Source organism: Leptonychotes weddellii, chromosome 5, assembly GCF_054177405.1.
Source record: "Leptonychotes weddellii isolate Sample4059 chromosome 5, ASM5417740v2, whole genome shotgun sequence".
NCBI lineage: Eukaryota > Metazoa > Chordata > Mammalia > Carnivora > Phocidae > Leptonychotes > Leptonychotes weddellii.
The window spans coordinates 30,042,175-30,060,782 of record NC_138373.1 but is presented as its reverse complement, the minus strand read 5'-3'; the positions used below and the strand labels follow the sequence as shown (position 1 = coordinate 30,060,782).

Genomic DNA, 18,608 nt, shown 5'->3' with positions numbered 1-18,608 from the left:
CTTCTTCTTCTTCTTTTTTTTTTTCTTAACATATATTGCATTATTTGTTTCAGAGGTACAGATCTGAGATTCAACAGTCTTGCACAATTCACAGCACTTACCAGAGCACATACCCTCCCCAGTGTCTATCACCCAGTCACCCCAGAGGCTATATTCTAATAATATCCTTCACTATTGTTTACCATGAGTCTGTAAGTATTGAAAACCCATTTTACAGATGAAGGAAATGACTTTTCAGGGAGGTTAACTCATTTGCCCAGTGTCACACAGAAGTCCTGGAGCCAGATCTAGAACCTAGGTATCCTTGAGTTTACAATCTAGCCCTTTGTCCACACTTGGCACTACTTTATTGCCAGGGAGAGTTTTAGAGCCACTGACAAAATGACCAGATGACAGCTCTTCTGGGGACTGGCTTTTCTAAATCTTTGGCATCATTTTCTTAAACTGTATCCCAGACACTGCTTTTATTAGAATTGTCTGGTATTGGTGTGTTATAAATGAATATTGCTGGCTCTAGCCAGTGATGTGCTGTGTTTAACAACCTATTTGGGGCGGTGGGGGGACGGGAGGGGTTCAGGAGCCTGAGTTGAAGCATTTGCTGATTTCCATGGTGTAAATACTCCCAACCTGGTCATGTTCAAGCTTCCAGTGCCTCATCACTGAATTCAGAGTTAGCTAAAGATGTGCAGGAGCGCACCATTAAATAGTTATCTCTACCGTTCAGGTACGAAAGCCAGAAGAAACCTCAAGAGCAATAGATAATAGCAAAATGTAGTAAAAGAACTAGGAAGTAATGAGTTTGGAACATTTATTACCATTTTATATATTTTATTCAATTGCGGGTTTATGTTACTTAATTTTTATTAAAGGTCACATTTAGCAAGAGGCTCACAAAATCCCTGAAAAGTAAACAACCCCTTGAGTGGACTGCAGCCCCTCCATGGCTCCACCCCAGGCTGATAAATTGGCCCTGAAAAGGCTGGAACCCTGGAATCTGCATTTCTCAAGAGCTCCCCAGGTGTTCTCCTGCACACTGTTACTGAGCCAGCTCCTTTAGCCTTTTTTAGCACACATTTGAAGTACTCGTAGGAAAGTAACATATAATATGATAAGCATCTAAAAAATGTAGATGGGATTCATATTCCTAGCAAATGCTCATGGGCAGCTATGCTAAATGAACTCCACTGTTACTCATCTTAAAAGATTTTTCAAAAAATTGAATAAAAATATTCCAAAGTTTTATTTTATTTTAGCGTTCAATGAAGTATGGTTGTTCCATGTTGAAGAATAAGGCAGTAATCCTATTTCCCTGGCAGCCAGAATAGGAGGACAGTTCAGAGGCCCTTCCTGAAAGGCTTACGCAAAGATAACAAAATGTCAGGGAAAGCTGCAGGGCAGGGCTGAATGGAAAAGGAGGCTTGTAATCTCAAATTCAATATAAAAGATCGAAAACATCAAATAATCAGTCAGCAGTGAGCCTCCCCATCAGAATGTTCCATCTGCCTTGGAATTCAACTTTGTGATTGTATTATGATGTATACATTATACATCTCTCTCTCCATATATATAACCGCCTAGAAAAAGGTAGGCATATCTGAGGTCCCATAAGGAAGTCTTGCTTGACTTTAGAAGGGAAACTGTTTGAAACATCACCTGCCTCCACCCCAACCCCACCCCATCCACCTTAAAAACATTAAAGTCTCTTTTCTAGGCAGAGGTTTTAATTCAGGGAGAAAGGCAGGGCCCCCCAAGTCAAGAGCAGTCCAGTAGCTGTTTACAAACCCTGATACACAACAGATCCAACCCAAGGCTTATGATTTGTCCTCTAAACAATGATTCTGCTTTTGGAAAGTGAATATGGAGGGAAGTTAAAGGATTTCCATGACTAATGTTTACCTAGTGCTCACAAAATGCCTTAAGCCATTGGTAAGCACTTTGCATGCATTAGGATTTTAATCCTCCCCCTGCCTTTTGGTTCTTTTCCAGTCACATTGAAGGTAGTCAATCAATAGTCTTTGAGTGAATGAACGCACAAATCCCCATGTTAAAGCCAGGGGAGGTGAGGTGTAAAGGGGTGGAGTAACATGTCCAAGATCAGGTGACTGGGCATTGGAAGTGCCAACCATATTCGGTTTCTCATTCCAAACACATAAACTCGCTGTTGCCTCCCTGGGATATACAAGAGTGGCCGTGAAGATGTTAGAGCATAATCCATCTTGGGTCTACAGTTACGAATAGTTACTTTGGGAGTGGGGACCAGTAATCTGCATTTGCAACAACTTTCCCAGGTGACTTAGGGGTGATCTGAAAGGTGTACCTGGAGATAGACTGAGGTAGTATGTGCAGAGCCCTCCTATAAGCAAGCCTGTCTACCTTTCAAACCACAAAACCAGCCTTTTGTTAAGGGTAACCAAGAACCCCCTACCAAGGAAGAGCCCCTATCTCAGCCCACCCTCCTGAATCTCAGAGCCTTGGCACGATCGGTACCTGCAAGGTGACCAAAATCAGTGCCTTCATTTATTCGGGTGCAGTAAATTTCATCCAAGAAATGTGACATGGTGAGAAACTGGCGGGCGTTGCTGTAGTGAAGGGCCTCCACTAAGAGTCTTCTGGTTGCCACAGTGGTTTTCATATTTTCATCTGCCGTGTGAACAAGTCTTGCTTTTTATGTAGTGTAACCAAGAAAAATGTATATTGTGGACTACAGATACATAACACCTTGAAATGGCCACAGACTTTCTGGGGCAGAATCCCAACTGCTTCCCCATGATCTGAGAGGGAGCTAGCATTCCTGTTCCTCTTGCACACATGAAGAAATGGTCTCTGAGAGGGGTAACTACTTGCCCCAGGTCACCCAGCAACGTGGCTACCATCCACATCTTATCACTTCAAGTCTTACCTCCCCTTATTAGAGCCTTGAATAACATGATTAGATGAGAGAGAGCCCAGGACTGGTGGATGTTTCTCTTTGTTCATTTTAAGAATTGGACTTGTAGACCATTAAAGGTTGGCCTGTGAACCCCGCTAATATAGAACTGCCAAGTTTCTAGACGAATGAGATTGCCCAAGAAGTTTTCCATATTCCCCTCTTGTTAATTATGTATCTGAAGGTCCTTCAATCAGAGAACTCACCCAATTGTCTTATTAATTGTATCATTCCTTATTTTTCTCTCCTGCCGTACCGGGAGATCCCCAGGGCTCTGGGTATGTCTTATTCATCCTTTACCCCTCACATCTAGCAAGAAGCTCTTTAAATGGCAGCCAAATAGAACAGTGTAGACTAGAATAATGGTTTCTCTAAGAACAGTCATGCCAAACTATGGCCCACTGCCTTTATTGTCAGTAAAGTTTTATTGGAACGTAGCCACACCCATCGTTCAGTTGTTTAGATATTGCCGGTGGCTGCTTTCACTTTCATACAGAGGCAATGTGGCCCTCAAAGACAAACTATTTTCCATATGGCATTTTTAAGAAAAAAATTTGCTGTCTAGGTAAAGAGCAAACTGGAAAGGAGATGAAGTCATTTCTATTTTCAGAGTATATTTCTTAGTATTTCCATCTCCTAACATATATTTACACTCCTCCCCACCCACCAGTGCTGGAGAAATTAGCCCACTGATGAATAGGGTCTGGAACTCAGAAGTAATCTGAATCATGGCAGTTTGCAGAAATTGTGTACTTGATGTGATAGGATTCTTTGACTGTCAAATGCAGAATAGACATATCAATATTCCAAAGAATGATATCTACACATGTCTCGGTGTATACTGGAAAAACCCCAGTACTCCCAGAGCAAAACCCTCAGAGTGCTTGTCTCTTTGTTCAAAGCGTTTATACGAAGAAAGAAGTAATTAGTAAGGAAAATCCTGGGATTTTAGCTGAGATCAGTTCCATCTTAAATTCATCACCAATTTCCTGCAACTGAGTTGTGCATTCAGCAATTTTCTTAGGCCCGGAAAATTTGCATAATGTATAGATTTGCCATTTGGTTAAATTAAATCTTGCATAATACGTTGGGAATAATCTTTTAGCTAGGTGGATTTGAGGATTCGATACAAAATATCAACATTTTTCCTTTTTAAATCGATATTTAAATTGGCTTTGATTTCTGAGTGGGATGGGTTTAAAAAAAAACCAGGAGGCCAAGGTGAGGTGAGGATAAATCTTCAAGAGAGTCACTCCTGGAGAGGGAGAGTGGGCTGCCAGCAAGAAGGGGAGGCCGTCAGCTCCTTCAGGTGGATGCTCACTAAGCTGGAAAACAGGAAGGCTCATCTTAATAATGCCATCAAAGCAGAAGGCAGTGCAGAGTTCTTGGGAGAACTTGACATGTTCCTTAAATTAGTTGGGTGCAGGGATGTCATTAACATAGAAGCTTGTGCCTGCTTCTTATCTGGGCATTTATCAACTTGGAGGCTCACTGGCATAGTCCGAAACAGCAGCATGGGAAAGAACTGTCCTGGAGAATGTGTTAGGGCACCCACCATCTCACCTGGCTCTTGGAAGAGCCTGACATTCAGAGGACAAGGAAGGAGTTCTCAGGATGTTCTGGAAAACAATGCTGAAGGGCCCCCCCACCACACACACAAACCTAAAAGGAGAATGGGCAGCATTGCGCACTGACCTTGAAGATACAGGACCCTCAGCAGCTATGGAGGACAATGGGTTGGCAGATGACCACCCCAAGCAACCCAAGCATACCAGCACCCCCCGCCGGCTCCCCCCACCCGCCCACAGAAGCCACCAGTAGAACACAGGCTCCAGGAGAAGGAGAGAGAAAGCAGAGAGAGATACTTGATTCTCTCCACCAAGAAGCATCTTGTTTCATTGAACGCCCTCTGCTTCCTCAGTCCCTTCCCCCACCCCCCAACTCCAAAAGAGCAAGACCTAAGAAGAGAAGGAGGAAGAGGGCCCCAGAGGCGGCCCCTCTAATGGACAGTGCAAAGCGCTGGATGGTAGGGGCGAGGAGGCAGGAAATGCCCCCTGCCTGAGGCACGTCTGTCAGGACACAGGTCTATCAGGACTCGGGTCTGTAGCAATAGCAAGAGAATTTGAATCTCACTGACTTTGGAAGCTTTAAAATGGACTGGCCTGAGTTTTTAATAACCACATGGCCAGAAAGCTGTTGCATCTTCTTTAGATGTCATTAAGGGATTTGCCTCAGGAAATTGCAGTGCCTGGGCTCTCAACCATTCTCCCACACTGCCTGTCATGTACTGACTAGGCGTCTTGAAGCAGCTCTTAGCCCCTCTGAATGGCAGTTCCTTTGCCATATGATAGGGATAAATGATAGAATCTTCTTCTCTGAGTCATCAGGTGATGCAGTGAAATATAATGTATGCAAAGAGCTTAACAGAGTGTTAATCATTCGGCCAGTGTTTATTAAGTGGCTACCAGGTGTCAGGCACTGTTCTAGATGTTGATCATCATTCATAATTATGGGGTAGGAAGGGCACTTACATGTACTGACTCATTTGGGGTAGGTGCTAATGAAAGAAATGAGGCCCAGAGAGGTTAAGTAACTTGCTCAAGGTCACACGGCTAGGAAGTGGTAAGGCTGGAATTCAAACCCAGATCACTTGTTTCAGAGTCTACACATGTTTATTGTTATTGTTATTAGTAGTGGTAGTTATTTTCAGCTCCTTGTTCCTGGAACTGAAAACTGAAACTTTGAGCATGGAGAAGGAGAGAAAGAGCCCTTCTTATAGTCCTACTATTCCTGTCCTCTGATAAGTGGACCTAGCTAAAAGATTATTTCCTTACCTTTCCTTACCAGCTCCCAATCCTACCTGCTGTATCCCCAGAGACTGATATATATATATATATATTAGGTGCTCAATAAATATATTTTGAATGATAAGAGAATAGCCGGTTTCAAGCCCAGTGAAACTCCATTCTCTCCCCAGGACAAAACACTTCATATCCCCAGGTGTTTGCAGGCTCAGCTTCAATGACACTGCTATAGACTGAATTGTGTCCTTTCCACCCCCCCACCCCCCCGATTCGTGTTGAAGCCTTAAGCCCCCATGTGATGGCACGTGGAAGTGGGGACTTTGGGAAGTAATTAGGGTTAGATGAGGGCAGGGTCCTCATGTTGGAATCAGTGTCCTTATAGGAAGAGGAAGAAGAGAGCGTTCTCCCTCCACCACGTGAGGACGCAGGGAGGTCGCAAGCCGGAAAAGAGACCTCACCAGAAGCCATATGACCTGACACCTTGATCTCGGACTTTCCAGCCTCCAGAACTGGGAGAAATAAATATCTGTGGTTGAAGCCTCCCAGTCTGTGGCATTTTGTTACAGCAGCTCAAGTGTGCTCATACAGATACCTCTGCAACCCATCCACTTTACTGATGTGTTCGACACTTGGTCCCTTGTATGCTCATCCTATACTTTCAAAGAGTAAAAAAAAAGGCAAGAGAATTTGGAGTCAGCCATTCTGTGTCCTGCAGCACTTCTCCGTTCTGAAGAATTTCATCATTCCAGCAGAGCATTGAATTTATTCGGGTTGAGGGGAATGTGATGAGTTTCTTAAATCTGTGTCACCTGGCTGTGGAATCCACCCCGCCGAGCTAGGAAGGAGGCATTAACTACATCCAAAGCTGTGTGATTAACTTATTTGTTTGCCTACAGAGCTAAAATGAAAAAGCGGGAAGCTGAGTGAATCTGCACGAGCCCGTTTTGAAGTAGGATTGTGAGAAAACCCGAGACGTGGGTTTTAATTCACATTTCCTGGGCTTACCATTATTATTATTTTTAATGGAAAATAACGTTGCACAATCTTGTTTCGTTTTAAATGGAGAATGTGCAATATTGTCTAACGCTGGATATGGAGTTGATTTAGTATGCATGGTTTTCTCCCCTCCCCACCCAGTACTTTGGTTCTTTGTACACATTCAATATCGTTACATTTTTGCTTAGAACATATATATTTTCCCCCTGAACTTTTCTCGATTGCTTTTTTATCAGGTTTACAAATCAAATCAAATAGGTATATTGCAGAGCTCTGTGATATTATTTTCTGAGCTTATAGTACAATGTATTGAATTATGCCGCTCCATGCTCTGCTCCTGCTATTCTCTCCAGATTGAGAGAGAGGGACTGTGGACCCCGTAAATTCACTTGGCGCCCAGCATTACTGGCTAAATCAAGACCACTATTCAGGCTGCAAGAAGAGACAGAGCAAGTGTTCGTTACACAAATCAATTTGGTCCAAAGTACATCACAGTGGGTACTCAACCATCGCTCACATAATATTGTCAGCTTAATCAAATAATGCCTCGAAGACACTCAAAAGCTTTTCTCTCTTGAGAAATAACTTGATTGGTGGAGGAGGAAGAAGCAGTTGGCTATTCAAAAGGACACTTTTTATTTATCACTGTTAAGCACTTTGGGCATGGAGGGGAGGAAGCCCGTAGGAGAGGAGGGATGCTGAATATTCACTAGGCTGTGCTGGGAGAAAATCGTGCTGGTTAGCGTCCTGTCTTGGGCATTGGATTTCGACACCCTTGTGGCAGAATTGGGGATGCTCATGGAGAAAAAAGAAGCTGGGCCCAAACCTCTTTCCTGGGATGACACAATAAATATTTGTTGAGCACACATCATGTGCCACAGTAAAGGGCCTCAAAAATGATTCAATATAGTGTTTGTCATTGGGATGTTCATATTCTAGTAGGACAGAGAAGGAAGTAATCTGATACTAAAAAATATATATGGTTAATAAGGGCTCAAGAGAGGGGAACACAGGACTCCAGGTGCTCAGAGGAAGCATCTGAAGCAGCCTGGTTTGGTTTGATTTGGGCTGGTTGGTTGTGATAGGGCCCTATTCACAGAGCTCATCACTCCGTTCCAGCCCCAACTGAGAGCACAGGCAGTTAGAACTCCAGCGAATTTCACTCTGTGCAAGTTGGTGGCGGTTGCCCTCTAGGGCTGAGCTGTCTTTAGACTTCACCTTGAACTTGAGGGGACATTGAGGGCCAAAATATGGAGTCCAGGATATGGAGTTAAATATCTTAGGTTCTTCCATGGCTCTACCATCTCCTGGCTGCGTGACTTTGGACAGGTGACTGCCTTAACCTCCCTGAGCTTCCGTTTTTCAAATTGTTATGGTGATCAGTGGGATAAGGTGTGAAAAACACCTTGCAGGATACCAGGGTCATAGTAGGACCTTAGCAGGGTTTTACATTCAATACCCGATTCTAGACCCGTTAGCCAATTCCACACTGGGCTCATCAGCAACCAGTGGATGGTAGTATTCGGCATCAAATGTCTCAACTCAGGATAGGGGAGAGGCGAATGACCTCACACCGCAGTGGTTCTTATCCAGGGGTCCGTGGATGTCTGTGTATCCTTCAGGGAGTTTGTGAACTTCAAATTCAGAGGCTCCAGGGATTAGGATATTAACATTTCGAAGGGACCATTATTCTGCCAGCTCTAGGTATCTGTGGAGCCCATGGCTGGTATGACTGAGGAACTGGATTTTTAATTAAACTCAACTTTAATTAAAATTTAAACACTGACACTTGATTCCATTATTAAAAGCCTTTTAGGTGTGTTTTGAAAATCTTGGCTATTCAGCTGTTAATTTTTCAAAGTCTAAATATAGATCAGGTATTTCCAATGAAAATGTAGTGCCCATGTTGAGATGATGAGTCATAAATACAAACTATATACAAAATCTCAAAGACCTGGGGGAAAAAATGAATTTAAAATATCACTTACTTTAATTACATATTGAAATAACAGTTTTGATAAATTGGATTAAAATAAATATATCCTTAAAATTAATTCCACATGTTTCTTTTTACTTTTTTTGAAATGTGGCTTTTAGAAACTTCAAGACTATGTATGCGGCTACTATTTTATTTTATTGAATGGGACTGCTCTAAAGTGCATGACCACCGTCCTTGGACTGTATCTAGTGCTGTGTTGTGAGTACATGTGTTTTTAATTTCCATCATGCATGGGAGGAAAAATAATTTTCCCGGTGTTCTTCTAGGTTCTTGGCTAAAACCCCCCATGATAAAAGAGAGATTAACAGGAGACCAAGAAACAGGATCTTAATAACATGTAAAGCTCCTGTAGACATGGGACCTATGGAGGAAAGACCGAGTAACAAACTGGAATGGCCCAAGTCACCGGCTTAAACACCATCTCCAGCTAAAGACAGAAGATGTTGGGGGGGCAGGGGAGCCAGCAATGGGGAGGTTATCAGGAGAAGCCCAGTAAACAAGGGTGACGTTGTTCTAGATTGAGGTCATTGTCTTGTCTTTTGAAGGGATTCTAGAAATTTAGGTACTTTCTCTTCCTGCTACCTCCAAAAGGGAGACACCCCTACAAATGGAGACTTTCCTTTTAAATGTAAATTTCTCTTACAAAACGATAACTTCTACTCTTTTCAGAGCTTCTCCTGTGTCTGCTGTTTCTCAAAAATAATCATCCCAAAATAACCCTTATGCCAAAGAGGCATATTTTGGGGTGGCAAAATATAATTTGGTACCGTTCTTGTTTTATTTCTTATGGTTGTCTCCCCCACTACAGGCGCTCAGCCCTGTGCTTCCAAATCTACGATTTCTCTCTGAACTCTGATTTCTGCTGACAGCTTCACCACATTTTACTCATCTGTCCTTGTGATGGTCACTTGTGTTGCCTCCAGCAACCTGGGACCACAGACAACTCTGTGATGGGATCTTTTATCCCTACTTGCACCTCAGGTGACAGGCTCAGAAGGGTTTAAGGAGCTGGGCTAGTATGTGACGGGACTGGAGTTTAGCTCAGAAATATCCAGCTACAGATATCCTTTGCCTGTGCTCCCAAGATGCCTGGTCATCCCCAAAGGTGGCACACAGGTGAGCTCAGCAACGCCCCATTGGCTCAGAGAGGAGATGTGGGCGGGGCCAGACTCTCAAAGGCACACACAAAACCATGCGGATTCTCTCCAACAGTCATCCCTGGATTGGTCGATATCAAAATCCAATTTCACCAGGATTAGCCTTGGGTTGCTCAGAGCTATTCATTGAATTAGGAACGATTAGAGCAGAGGGAGCCCCGCGGTTCTTTATTAAGGTCTTTGCGGAAGCACTAAGTGATCTTCAGGAGATTAAAGTGCCGGTGGTGTTTTCTTAACATTTATAACCTGCGCCGATATCTGGGGAGTTTGTTCATTAGGAAAAATTCTGTGGCACACATCCTGCCTCCTAATAGGGCCTTCTAACTGGGCCAGAGCACAAGCTGGCTTTGCTGTCCTAATGAGCTTATTTGGGAACCTCTGCCAAGTGCTGCCTGGAAACCCACCTCTTGAGGTGAATGGACTCTTCATTCATGTGGGGTCCTGCGACCCTGCGTGCGTGATGGGGAGGCGGCATCTCCAAGTTGTCAGTATGGGTGGGCCCCAAGAAACGGAGAAGGAAAGCGGATGGTTGTTAACACTGCTAATAATAGTAATGATACGTATTCCCTATTCATTCATGGGACTTAACTTTCACAAGACTTTGCTTTTGTTATCCGACTCTGAAGGATCCAGGACAGATGGGCATTTATCACTTCACCCATATGCAAGCTAAGATCAAGAGCTGTGAGCGCAGCATTCATGCAGCTCACTTGCAGCAAAAGCCATAGGTACTCGATGAGAACCTGCCATGTGCTCTGGCTCGCAGTTCTAGTCGGTGCAGTTTTGCCCCCCAGGGAGCATCTGAACCGCAGAAGATAGTTCTGGTTGTCCCACTGTTGTACAGGGGGTGGAGGCCAGGGATGCTGCTCAACATCTTATGGTGCAGGGGACAGCCCCACATCAAAGAATTAACCAGCCCCAATGTCAGCATTTCTGGTGCTGAGAAACTGCCCTAGGGGGTAGGGACAGAACGGTGGATGGAAACTCCCCATCTCTGTCCTCATGGACTTCATGTTCTGGTGGAGGAGATAAAGAAGCACCATAGAAACGAACAGAAGCACGTAATACAAAGGCAAGAAGTGATAGGTGCTATGAAAAAAGCGAACGAGCAGGGAGACAGGAGATGCTGAAGCTTTAGATGAGGATGTCTCTAATGGGTGCTGTCTTGGCAGAGAGCTGGGAAGAAGGGGGCAAGCCACATGGGCATCTGGGGTGCGAATTTTCCAGGCAAAGGAAGGACAGGCGTGAAGCCTGAGGAGGGAGCATGCTGCATGCGTGGAAGGAGGAGCCAGGTGGCCAGTGAGTTAGGAGCGGGAACCTCAGGAAGCAAGGGGGTCTGGGCCAGAGCGTACTGAATCTCCCAGCCCAGGATGAGGGTCTGGACCGGAGGGTTCTGAGAGGGAAGGTGCCCTGGCCATTCTAATTCTACCCTCTAACACCTTTGTTTTCTCAATCTCCTCTCATCTCTGAGCAAGCAGACCAGGAGTAATTTGCTTGGTCTTTATGTTCTACCTCCTGATCTCCCAAACATGGTTATGAGGCACCTTTTCAATTCAGCTAGGTCCCACTTTTAGAGCCAGAATGATACTTTAAAAGAATCAGACACAGATAAATCAAGAGTTCTTCTTCCAGCCACTAATTCCAAGTAAGCCTTGACATGTACCAGCCTTGAGGGATGTAACCACCAACCAGGTAGCCCCCGCTTTTCGGTAATACGCATTCGAGATGTGCAATTCCCTTAGCAACTTCCTCAGCTTTTTCACATGACTTTATTTTTGTCCTTAGAAATTTCACGCTGTGCATTTGCCATGAGCTTCACCAACCTTCTCGGGGATGCTCTAACTGCTTGTCCATCTGTGTGAGCTACAGTGCTAGGCTCAGGGAACCTGCAGACCTAGCCTTGTTTTTAGAGTGTTGGATGCCTTTCAGGAGGCTGGTCGAGCGCCTCTCAGCCCAGCTGAAGGGGGGTCATCACATCCAGGGGGAGGTGCACAAAGGCAGCCCAACAGCCTAGGCTGGGATGAAGGGAAACCTCAAATCTCTCTTTAGACAACTCATTAAAGTTCCCAGTGTGACAGATGGGAGCCTGGGACAGCTCGGACAGGGACATTCTCTCTTCTTCTAGACCTGGTGTGAGACCAACCCCTTGGAGAACCTCATGCCACCCTCAGTGGTAGAAAATGCATCCACTTCTTGATAACAGCTATTCATTCTACGTGCACTTCCGGTTTGTTTGCTTGTTTAGAAGAAAATTGTAGTGGGTTGAATGTGGCCTTCAAAACATATGTTCACATCCCATCCTTCATAAACCCACGAATATGACCTTGTTTGGACAAAGGGTCCTTGCAGATGTAATTAAGTTAAGGATCCCAAGACAAGATCTAGTGTGAGCTTTAAATCCGATGACTAATGTCCTTATAAGAAGAAAAAGGCAGAGGGAGATGTGAGTCCCAGACACACAGAGGGAAGAAGGCCATATGAACGTGGAAACAGAGATTGGGGAAGTGCAGCTTCAAGCCAAGAGGTCACCAGAAGCTGAAAGAGGCAAAGGTGGGCTCTCCCCTGGAGCCTCCGGAGGGAGTGTGGTCCTGACAGCTCCTTCTCACCTTCACTGTAGACATCTGGGCCCCACAACCATGAGGGAATCCATTTCCGTTGATTTTAGCTACCATGTCTATGGTAATTTCTTAGCAGACTAATATAGGGACCTAAAATTCAGGCGTGTCCTGAATATGTTTTTCCTGACAAACTCCAGAAAAAGGGAAGGGGATAGCTCTCACCCCAATATACCAATATGAGACTCTGTGAGGACCATTCTGGAAGGTCTCACCCCTCCCTTGCCCCAGGTTCTGGAGTCAGCCTCTGGATCCTGATATTCTCCTCTTCCCTCTCCTCTTCATTCACCCACGATGTCAGAAACACTTTCGGTTTGTTTTCCATTTTACATGTTATCTTTAAAAATTACTTTTAATACACAGGTATTCCAACAAAACAATTTATGAGCTTTTGTACACATGCCCATGCTACAAAATGATTAATTGAGCGTTGTATGTTTTTATCAAAGGAAACAACGCAAAGATTTCTCCAAAGTCCTGTTTGACTAAAGATGATTAATTTTAATTTTCACATGAGCGGCATAATGCTATTAATCATTTAATATGTTTAATCATAATCTCTGTAATTCCTAATTAGGTTTATTAAGCTGAAACATCCAGCAGTTATGTACAAATCCAAATCTAAGTTTCTTTCTCGGGATGAGAAGGAGCTTGTTTTAATTTGCATTTGAACAGCAACCTGTAACTGGAGGGAAGAAATGGGCTGTAAGCTGGGGTCTCACCTGCTGTGTCTGCAAACCTAGAGTCTTAGGTCAGAGTACTAAGACCCCAAGTGCACGATTCAAGGACATCTCTGGACCTTGGTTGTGTAACCAAACCTCATGTTACCAGCAGAGAAAACACAGTTCCCTGCTCTGTTTGGGCGTGGGTGTTATAATATTGTATTTGACTGTCACTTGAAGATGCAAAGTGGACCGTTCATTCATCCTTCATTCATTACTTTATTGATACACTCATAATACTTTCACCTGTTCAGTCAGTGACTCAACCAGCCATCTGACCTGCGTTTACTGTTTGTCGGCCATGGCTCAGCCCCATTGTCTCATGCTGGTCACACCACACCCCGCGATGATCCGTAAGTGGCTCCTCTTAGTTTTTATCATGAAATATACTTTTGCTCTGCACACAGGGCCCTTTGTGATATAACCCCCACACACCCCCACACTGTGCTGTTCTGTCTGCCCTTCCTTCATGTGCGCCCACCGACCATGACGCTAAGGGGCCCATGTACTCCCCTGAATCCAGAACCTGATTTCACCTCTGCGTCTTTACCTGTGCCTTGCCCTCTGTTGGTACAGCGTCAGCCCCCTTCATCCCTTCTGTTAGACATCTCCCACTGAAAACGTAACCTCCAGAATTGGCAGGGCTCCCAGAACATCCAGCTGTGCGGCATGTCCCTGATTTAAGTTTACTCAGCCCTCTGTGACTCACTCTGATCCCAGCCTCACAAATGTCTCTTTCCTTCTTCTTTCTCTTGCACTGAACTGGGAACAACGTGTGTTGGGAGGACTAACTTACGTGTCCAACACATAGTAGTTGCTCAGTAAAAACGTGCTTAACAAGCGAAGGAGAACTTTTCCTTTTTATGATTCCTGAGAGAGGCTTTCTTTCTTCTTGTTTTTGACATTTTAAGAAAAAGTTACCGTCACTCTAAAAAATTCATTGCCTTCCATTTATTGAGTTCATGTGCCAAGAACTCTGCCAAGCTGGCCTATATTACTGCACTAAGTCTTCACAGAGCCTTAGAAGGTGTGCACTATTATTATTATTATTACTCACTTTCCAGGTTAGGAGACTGTCACCATCCTCCTCCTTATTCCACTCCAACAGCACAGACAAAACGACCAAGGGCAGTGTTGACGTTATCATGACGTAACACTTCAAACTTGCAGAGGTCATCCGGTGGGGGTTTTGATTCCAAACTGGCTTGGAAGAGTAGTGTGCCAGCTTCTGGGAAGTCTTGACTTCAAAATGCAATTCAGGGGTTATTAGGAAGGAGAATGCAAATGAAGTCTGTCAATAAATACAAGGATTGGCAAGAAAGTCACTAATTATGGCCATTTTATTGTGGTATATATAATATGTAAACCATATTTATATAAGGCATTTATATTTATATGCATATATAAAATATATTATATATATATATATATTTCACTTGGTGAAGTTGTCTCCTCTGTGTCTTTATTATCTTACACCTGCCTGATTGCATTGATAGTTTTGTCCCAGTTATATGCTTCTAAATTGTTTAAAAGTAGGTGAGGCTGATTCTTCCCTCGTAAATTTGATGGGCTTCCACATAGGTTTTCCATTACGGTTTTGGAGAAGCAAGTAACTGATGTGGATGTGGCATCAACTGCCACCCAGAGGCAATAGATGCTAATTGCAGAGAAAGTATCCAGAAGCATCTCGAGAACCAAGAGTATGGGCGTGGCTATCATGGTACCAAGTGTTACTGTAACTTTCCTGCCTATATATGTGCTGATATAATATCATGTTGTCCGGGCTTTTATTGTGGCAAGAGTGGGAAGCAGAGTAATGAGTTATGCTAATAGCATAGCCTTATCGACACCACTATTGTCCATAGAACGTTCCAGAGATGTTCTAGATCCTCGTTGTCAGACATGGAAACCACTAGCCACAGGTGGCTGTTGAGTACTTGAAATGTGGCTAGCGTGAAGGAAAAACTGGATTTTACATTTTACTTAATTTTAATTCAAATTTAAATAGCCACAGGGGGTCAGCTGTCATGGATAGCAGAGGACTGCACAACCAAGAAACGAGAAGGTAAACCCTTAAAAAAAAATAAAATAAGTAAGTCAATCAGATGGTTACTTGGACTGCAGAACACCAAACAGCCTTCTCAAATGTTTTATTCCATTTGCTAATGTTTTATCTGGACAGTTACAACAATTATGCAGGCGTATCTTAAGATTTTGGACACCTTTGATTAAGGGATGCACCCTCTCCTACCTTTAACGACAGGTTAATCAATCAGTCTGATTGCCTGTTAAAACTCCCCAACACCTCCACACCAACTACCCCTCCCCTTGCTTTATTTTTCTCCATAATGCTCTCCTTCTACCAGCTCCATATTTATTTATTAATGAGCTTATTGCCTTCCCCCCACACACCCCCCATAAGAATTATGTTCCGTGGGGGCGGGGAGTTTGTCTGCTTTGCTCACTGCTGAATCCCAGCTCCACCTTGGGCTGTCAGGGAATGTTCAATAAATACTTGTTGAATAAACGAATGAATGGATGACCCAGCAGCTCCTTCCTTGTCCTTGTTCCTTTGTTCCAGCATTTTCTTACCATTTAGGAGAAGCTAAAGCACTTTGGAAAGAGCACACAGGTCCACTCATAGCCTCTTTACTCTTGTCCTTTTAGCAGACAGATGACGCGGCACCAACGGATGGCCAGCCCCAGACACAACCTTCTGAAAACACAGAAAACAAGTCCCAGCCCAAGCGGCTGCATGTCTCCAACATCCCCTTCAGGTTCCGGGATCCGGACCTCCGACAAATGTTTGGCGTAAGTAGAGCGTTTCTCCTCTGCAGTGTCCGCACTGGGGTCCCCAGAGCCCTTTCCTCCTCATGTAAGTTCTGGTATTTACACAACACAAAAGTTCGATGTTTACATAGGGAGGGAAAAAGGCATTTTAGATCCTAGTCAGTGGGTATATTGTGACCTAAATCTCTTCATGATTTTAGTCTAAATGTCTTTGTATAGGTTCACCATGGTCCCGCTTTGCCAAATGGTCTTCTTCTAATTAGTAACTGGAAAATCAAACAGAAAATGAGCTCCCAGATAAAATAGCATTGAAAGAAGCCCACTGATGATCCCAGATCAAGTGGCCCTGGACCTATGTCACAGCTGAAATAAACATTTTGTGTCCTTTGGGTTCTTCTCTCTTTCATAGTTGCCAAAGTTATCATGACATATTCCTGCATACCTCACTCTTTCCCAGGCACTGTGCATTTAGATTTCAGAAGCAGCGCTAGAGAATAGTGACTTCTGCATAAAGCTCCATTGAAAAGCAAAACAAAGGAAGCTAGAGATTTCTAAGTCTGACTTGCATCCTGCAGTATACACTCTCCCGCAATTAGTGACGAGGATTCAGAAGTTCTTACTGTGATGTTCTCTGTCACAGATGACAGCCTTGCCCAGCTACCATGATTGAAACCCAGAGCAGGGCAGAAGCCACCATCAACCCAGAGAAAATAGATGATAGGGTTGCTTCCTCATGGGACATGATGACTCAGATTCTTTTTCTGGATGAAATCTTGCACTGTCCATCTTGGGAAGGAATGAGTTAGCCACGTCTTGGGCTCTGAAGGACAAAACTCTGACAGGGCTTAGATATCCTTAGTGGGTGTTTTGTTTTGTTTTGTTTTTTGCAAATGTAGTCAGCCTGTTTGTCCATGACATCCATCCCAGCATTGATGGGAGGTTTCTGTGGATTCCATGAACAGAACTACATCCTTAGCATTTGACTTAGAGTAAAGGTTGGCCGCCTGGAGATTGGTCCTCTAAGAGTTTGTGGATGGATGCAAGTATTACAGAAGGAATAAGAAGGGGCCAAATTTTAATGCCAAACCCTGGGCCAAGTAGACCTCATTCCCCCTATGCAAAGGGATGCTCTGGTTCATGACTGCGATTGTGGGGTTAGCTGGTATGCACCTTCTATTTCTTTACCATGCATGATGTTTATCAAGTCCACATCTGACACAAAGGCAGAGCTAGCGTCCTAATATTCAGATACCCAGACTTGAATCCTGACATTTCAGAGGAAAAGGTCAGCTTCTGCACTTTTATCTCTCTTGTTTGGTAATAACCTTGAGTTGAGCCCTCTAACTCTTGCAGAGTAGAGATACCCTCGGGCACTCTCAGGTCAAAGATGACTTTGAAAAGTGCAGAGCATTCAAAGTGAAAGTGGAGGTTAAGTGTGTATAAAGCAGTGAGACCAGGTTTGAATGATGGGCAGCCAAAGGAATTAGATTCCTCTTGCCACGTCAGGTTAGAAAGTCTTGCTCCGCGGTCCATCTTTACTCATCAGGTGTCACTGGGAGGTTGGCTTTGAATTTGGCCCTCTTAATGATCATCCTGGTGCTCTTTTATGGTGTCACTCACTGCAGCCCACCCTCGCTCCCAACCCCGAGGGCGCTCTTCCCTCCCTGGTCTTCTCCGTTATCTTGAAAGTCACCGGAGGGCTACACAGCCAAGTCAGAGAGGTATTGGAAATAATCCACAGCTGGAACTCCCAAAGACGGCATCCTGCTTGCATGGATATCTGAGCCTCTCTTTTCTTACAGGACGAGGGCAAGTGGTGCACAGCAAGGTCTTGCCAAATATTGAACGTACTACCCAGTTGTCAAACCATGATCAAAATCCACTGGTTTCAGAGCCAGTTTTTGTAAAAGTAAAGATTTCTAAGCAACTGACATCGACTTGACCAGATGATAGATACGCTTAGTATCAATTAAGAAAATGTGGCATACATTTCAGTAATATTGAAATTAATTTCGTTCATCACAAACAGCATCTGTGTTCGTTTTAAAAGTATGCAAGATTTTTTTTTATGAGTTTCGGCTATAAAAATTTGGGGGCACATACAGATTCCTGGATTCTTTGTAATAATGCTGAGGCCTCCTTGGTTTACAACCACTGTCCTGAAGAAATGGAACTTAAATACTAAAAATCTGTTCTTCCCAACCAAGCATTGGTGGTGGCAATCCCATTCTGGTTATATGATTCATTTAGTGGCAAGAATCACATTGAAAGGCATCTGTAAACATTCTGATTGGCTCCCCACACTCCAGTTGAGAGAATTAAGTGTGGTTTCTTCTTGTAGGTCATACTTACTGTAAGAAATGACATTTTGATTCCAATTAGGTCTTTTCCAAGTCATCTGGACATGAGATCTCTTCTCTCCTTTTATTGCTATATTTTGCCTTTGCCTCTTCACTTTGGCTGGGGCTAGAATGGGGGTTATTACAGAGAAAAACCCTCTCAAAGATTTTGGGCTTTTCTCCTTTATTTCTTTTGTTAAATGCAGCCATGGGGATTTGAAACCCAAACCAAAACAAGACAAAAAAGGAAGCTCCTTTCT

General features: G+C 43.8%; 1 protein-coding gene across 17 annotated transcripts in view; it reads left to right on the top strand.

Annotated features, from left to right (window-relative positions):
* Positions 1 to 18,608, top strand: part of RBFOX1 (RNA binding fox-1 homolog 1) — a 1,962,285-nt gene that overhangs the window by 1,821,569 nt on the left and 122,108 nt on the right. For all 17 annotated transcript variants that reach the window (XM_081820076.1, XM_081820073.1, XM_081820088.1 and 14 more), the window contains one exon: positions 15,887 to 16,030. In XM_081820076.1, coding sequence (XP_081676202.1) covers positions 15,887 to 16,030 — 144 coding nt within the window. The remainder of the gene's footprint in view (positions 1 to 15,886; positions 16,031 to 18,608) is intronic.